This window comes from Limulus polyphemus, unplaced genomic scaffold (assembly GCF_000517525.1).
Source record: "Limulus polyphemus unplaced genomic scaffold, Limulus_polyphemus-2.1.2 Scaffold5025, whole genome shotgun sequence".
Classification (NCBI taxonomy): domain Eukaryota; kingdom Metazoa; phylum Arthropoda; class Merostomata; order Xiphosura; family Limulidae; genus Limulus; species Limulus polyphemus.
In genome coordinates, this window is record NW_013670635.1 from 4,066 (window position 1) to 10,285 (window position 6,220).

General features: G+C 40.1%; 1 protein-coding gene across 1 annotated transcript in view; it reads left to right on the forward strand.

Moving 5' to 3' along the window:
• Positions 1 to 6,220, forward strand: part of LOC106472020 (sodium- and chloride-dependent glycine transporter 2-like) — a gene marked incomplete at its 5' end in the record, with an annotated part of 19,431 nt that overhangs the window by 3,704 nt on the left and 9,507 nt on the right. Inside the window, 3 exons of the mRNA XM_013932649.2 lie at positions 195 to 298; positions 438 to 562; positions 1,026 to 1,153. Coding sequence (XP_013788103.2) covers positions 195 to 298; positions 438 to 562; positions 1,026 to 1,153 — 357 coding nt within the window. The remainder of the gene's footprint in view (positions 1 to 194; positions 299 to 437; positions 563 to 1,025; positions 1,154 to 6,220) is intronic.

Sequence of the window (6,220 nt, forward strand, 5' to 3'; positions counted from 1 at the left end):
ATTTTAATTTGAGTCATTGGTGTTTTCACCTAATACTTTTTCAGTCTGGTTGGTTTAAAACATTGATGTTTTCATCTGAAAGTCTGGAATCTATTAAGTAATAATATTTCAATACTATAAACTGTTGAGTATTAAACTTTAATTTTAAAATAACTTTTTTATTGGTGTGTTAAATATTAGTCTGATTTTTTTAGGTTTGGGCGGATGCTGCAATGCAAATATTCTTTTCCTTGTCTCCATGCTGGGGAGGATTGATCACCTTGGCAAGTTATAACCGTTTCCATAACAACTGTTTTAGGTAGGTAATATGGTATTGTAGATAGATAGTGCTTTGTTTCATAAATATAAAATATTAATCCTAAACATATAATGTCTATATGGAATTTCATCATTGACTTATATACCTTTAAGATTAATACCACCTTTTTTTATTTCAGGGACTCTTTGATCATCACCTTTGGTAACTGTAGCACCAGCATCTTTGCTGGATTTGTTATTTTTAGTATTGTGGGATTCATGGCTCATGAGTTGGGTGTTCCTGTGTCTGAGGTTGCTGCCCAAGGTGAATTATTTTTATTTGTCTTTTAATTTTGACTGCAAGGAATTAATTGAAAATAGAAACAAAAAAGATTAATATTTTCCTGAATTGAAAATGTATTTCCAATAATACTTACCTCTGCTGACACTTTAGCTATTCCTTGACATTGGCTTTGTCTATCTAAGCATTGGTCTTACATGCTCCAGTCTTTTTATACTGCACTTAAATTCCCTTGGCAATATCTAATTTGTAAATCCCTCTACCTGCGTCAATATGTCCTCTATCTTGACACTGTATATAAGAACCTCATTCAGATAAAGTAATCAATTTTTGAGACTTACACCATCCCAGTCACTAAGACCGTCTCTTAGTGGGAAAGAAGGGCAGGAGAGTGTCAGTGGAGATAAGTATTATTGGAAATACATTTTCAATTTAGGAAAATGTTAACTTCCAAAACATGCTTACCCTCCACTGACACTTTAGCTAGAAGCCCACATTGGGAAGGTGGAGGAGCCGGTGATGGCATATCCATACAGAAAGCGTCTGTATAGAACAGGGTTGTACCAAGATAAGAGTGGTACCCAATCGGGGGAAACCGAACTACATCCAGAACAGGTATGCTCTTCACCCAGTACTTAATATTGGAATCAAGGGTGGAATAGTACACGAGTAAATATTATAGCCTAATCCCAACCAGATAGCTAAGGTTCCACAACTCAGGGTTGGAATTAAGGGGTCTTGGTCCCCATATTCCAGGTTGGTGGCTAGGATCCCAACCTGTAGCCATAGAGTGATGCATTCCGAATCATCGGAATCAGGATGAGAAAGGAAGTGACAAACTTTCTCTTCCACCTGAAGTCTGAAAGGCACCACCCAAGGCTCAGAATGACAGGATCATGTATGCCTTACTCAACCAAAGGAACAGAACTCATCTGGTCTGAAATTATGAACATTCACCTTCACTCTCCAACTGAGTGGGCAAGGAGCATCCCACTTGCCCCCAGAATAATGGAGAGGATGTGGAACACTGTGTTCAATCAAGGAACTAGGATGGGACCATTTTGCATTTAGAATTATGAGGAGATATTGGACCTCCATCCATGAACAATATTGTTCGTGACATTGTTCATAAGAAGGGCCAAGCACACCCCAACCAGATAGCACAGGATCAAATCTGAACTGGTATTATGAGTAGGTTTCTGCAGAGGCTGGTACCACTCCTACCAACACCTGGGAAATACATCCTGGGACCCAAGTAGGAGGACCCCCAGCTTCACCCTCTTCTCCAAGAGTGGAGGAACACACTTGAACACTCTGGAGGAAAAGCATCTGTCCACTACCCCAGAAACTGGAAACTGGGTGTGGTAAGGACTCCCTAGCTCCACTAGTAGAATTTGGGGAAAATGTATGTTGGGCAATACTGAGGAACAGTACTCTGGAAACAATGCAATATGTGAACTAAGTTCGCTAAATTTTTAAAAGAAAACTGACCCTGATTTATTCAATGATTGGCAGGGACAGGCAGAATCCCCTTTAGCTTTACTCATGATAGTCCATGATAATATGGTAATACCAACTGGTAAGCACCTAGATGGTCTTATGGAACACCTCATTTCTACAGAGCCTGTTGTAAGTATAGTTAAATGGGTTGCTAGTGTGGAATTGGATTGATTAAAGCACACCTGTTTGGGCAACACTCGCTACAGTGTGTGATCCAGTGAAAGCAAGATGTAAGAGACCCTGGAAAAGAAAGACTATAAGATTACTCCCTCCTCCATATAATCTAGCAGATGTTGTTCAAACAGTCATGGGGGTAGTGGAAAACCCCCAGAAGAAAACTGCCAGATCATATAAAGAATGTCAGAGAAAAGCACTGGGAGGAGTCCACTGACAGGCGCATAAAATGGCCCCCAGTGAATAAAAGAAATGGGCAGTGAAAGACATAAATGTGCTGAATCTCATGAGATGTAACTCTAAGCAGATTCCTCACTTGTAAAATCCAGAATATGCAACATTGATATATGCAAATCCACCTCCAAGGAAGTGGAGATAACTCTTGGGAAACTGAAGGATCCCAAAAAATATAAAGGTAAGAACTATTACTACAAAAGCAGTTAGAGTGAGCTGCATAACATCTCCAGGCCTGACAGGACAAAATCAAATGATCAGTATATGATCGATTGTAGAGGTGAGAAATATCTGGCAAAAGAATTGTGGAGAGGGATGTATCCCCTTCTCTTGTTGCTAAAGGCTTAGAAAGAAAGGACCTACCAGGGTATAGAAGGACCTAAGGGTAAAGATAGTCCAACAAACATGCCAACAACTCCAACCAATGACATCAGCATGTCAGCAGCAACAAAATACCCATTGAGGGAGAGGTAATACATGGTACATGAAGCTAAAGGTTCGAGTGGTTGTCGAGACAAGGCATGTAGTACCACCTTAATATTTTGATTAAGTAATGGAAAAGGTCATTTGGGAAGAAGGCTAGGTAGCACTGGGGTGTCTAAAACCTTCAGATGTTTAGGATACCTAAAAATAGACGAGAAAGTTGTCTGACCTAAATGACAGGAGAAGAAGCTAAACCCAAGTAAAAAACAGGTCAAAACAAAATATGGTGAACACATTTGGTAAAGTGGGTACAAATGCCTTGTGAGGCATGCCCCAGGCAACTGTAGACATTAAACTCGAATGAGCTGGGAAAATACTTGGTGTAGAATGTTGGGTTGAGGATGCTTCAATAAAGATAGCCAAAGAGTAAGATGCAGAGGTGGGCTCACATGAAGAAACTGTAGAAAAGGAAACATGGCTAGGCTAGCATCATCTTGCAAGTAGAAGATCAAACTCTGAGTAACAGAGGGAGTGAGGGAAAGTCATAGATGTGCAATCCCATTCAAGCAGGACTGATTTCATCTACCACCCAAGCCTGAGGATGAGGTAGTGGAGACTCCAAAACTTGTAGTTGAGTACCAATGAGTGGCAAAAGCTATCATTGGAGGCCCAAAGTGAGAACAAATTTATCAGAAAACTGCACAACAGAGAATTCATTTCTTCAGAAGAAAGTGAAACTAAGACTGACAATCTGCTATAAAATTCATCACCCCAGGAAAATGGCAAGCCAGGAAGCTGACATGATTGGAATAGGCCCCGTAGAGAAAGAAACAAAGTTAAGAGACCACTGTAATTGATTAAATGTTTCATGAGGATATTCCCCTGCAAGCGATCTACACCTTGCCTGTTGGACAGCAATAAGTTCTAAATTATTGATTTAGAATGAAGATTCTTCCTCCATTCATATACCCTGGAATTCCTGACCTTGAAGATACCCACACTGCATCTCGAAGTGAAGTATCTGTGAAGAAAAACTATGGACAGAGGGGCAGTATACATTTACACACATACATACAATATATATATATATACCCCCCCACATACATACATACACTCACACTCACATGCTAATGATAGAGATGATTCACACCAATCACCACTCAAAAACTAAAATTTTGCTTCTGATGAAAAAGACTAGAAAATCCAGTGGATTTAAGTTCCAGATCCATTAGTTGCAATGGGACCACTGAAGAGATACATGTGTCTTCATCCCAAAAAATTAAAAAGATTTGAGAGAAGCCCACAACCCCAGAGATAGAACTTTCCCTGTAGATAGAGTCTGGCTGTCCATTCCATAGGCTGGAGCTGGTTGGGAGGTGGCTGCACTGGGCATAAAACATGGAGAAAACTTGTACAACCCCTCAGAAGACACATGGCGCTGATGCTAGACCAAAAGCTAGATCCATGAACTGCAGAACCTGACCCCTGTATACAAAACGTAGCTAAAAGCAAGATGAACTTACTATTAGCATGTGGAAAAATGCCTCAGCAACCTCAAACTTGGGCATCCACGGACCTGGTGAAGAATGCCAATGTAGGGTGAGAAAGGAATCTATTGTGGATTAGGGAGAAACAAAGAATGAGTTGAGATGAGAAAGAACGATGGTCATCTGCAAATCTCCCCTTGTCTGAGGCACAACAAATAAACAGGAATAAAATACCCGTGAAACAGTTTAGGTGGAGGTGGAAATACCACAGAGTGAGAGGATAATGGAGGTGGAGAATTGAAAGGAAAGACCAACTTCTATACCAGAATCTGAAGTGCCCATGGATTTGCAGTGAAGGAATACCAAGTGTTCATCAGTAGTTGTAACCTAACTCTAACTGACCTACATCCCCCACCTAGATCGATCGGCTCAAACAAAGTGGCCCTAAAACTAAGGTCTGAGTCTATTCAGCTGCTAGAGCCAAAGAGGTCAAGAAGTCAACAACAACAACAAAAAACAAATGGGTGACAGTAATTTGCAATACAAATGCTTCTGGGACACCCGTGAACATCAAGTAATGATATAAAGTAACCAGATGTAACACCCAGAGGCTACAGCAGGTAGACAAAGTCCCTTCACCAAGGTATCTCTAAAGAAGGAACAAATAAGGCAATCTGACCAAAGTAAAAGTCAGTAGGAGACCCCATTAATCCACAAATTATTGTGGGGACAATTGATAGGCTGCCAACAATTTGTGGGGGAACATAACAGAGCAAGAGTGAGGAGCAAATAAATACACAAAAAAATGTGATTGGTTCATAGTGATCACATTTATCAACATAGACCACACATATCCAAAATTAAATAATTTTAATCGGTGGAATTGAAAAAATATGTCCCCCTGGAGGTGGAAAGCCAAAGCATGCCAACAAACAAACAAGGATACAAGGTATATCTATCCCATTCAGTAATAAAGCAGTAAATCTCTCAACATGAACCAGGATATCAGGTGAAGAAGGAAAAACTAAATAGTCCTCCCTCTCCCGACTGTTCCACTATCAAGGGAGGAGTAAACTCAAAGGTCACAGAGAAAAGCCCCCAAATGACTAATTGAAGAAATGGAGTAGGAGGTGGTTAATCCAAATTGGACTCATGAGAAACCGACTTAGTAAAGAAAAGTGTCAGAAAAACCGAGTCCAAATTCTCCCTAGAATAACCAGGAACTACAAAAAAGGCAACTTCAGAGGCCCCAGGAGAAAATACCTCCAGGTCAAATGTATGTGTTCATCTCCCAGTGGATCAAAACACAGACAGTCTCAACTGAGAGTGGCACCCCCGACTGTAGAGATGTTAAATAACAAGGGAGGAATAGGGGAGGTTGGATTAGCCACTGTGCTTACAATAGTAATATGGGAATTCATACCCCCCAATAACCCCTTCAATTTTTTTTTTAAGGACATTATACAGAAACCCACAAGGTGACATGAAAATCGCAATCTATAATAGAATGAACCACAGCACTTTATCAGAAAAAAACTGTGACAAACGCTTTATCCAGAAAAAAGTGATTACATTATCTGAGTGAGGTTCTTATATACAGTGTCACAATAGAGGGCGCATTGACGCAGGTGGAAGGACCAATGCTTAGATAGGCAAAGCCAACATCAAGGAATAGCTAAAGAGACAATTGAGGTAAGTATGTTTTGGTATAAGAGTATAACTTATTTGATAGTTGTCTACTTGTTGAAGTTGGAATGTATGTATGGAGAGAAACTGTTTGATAGTTGTTGAAGTTGGAATGTATGTATGGAGAGAAACTGTTTGATAGTTGTCTATTGTTGAAGTTGGAATGTATGTATGGAGA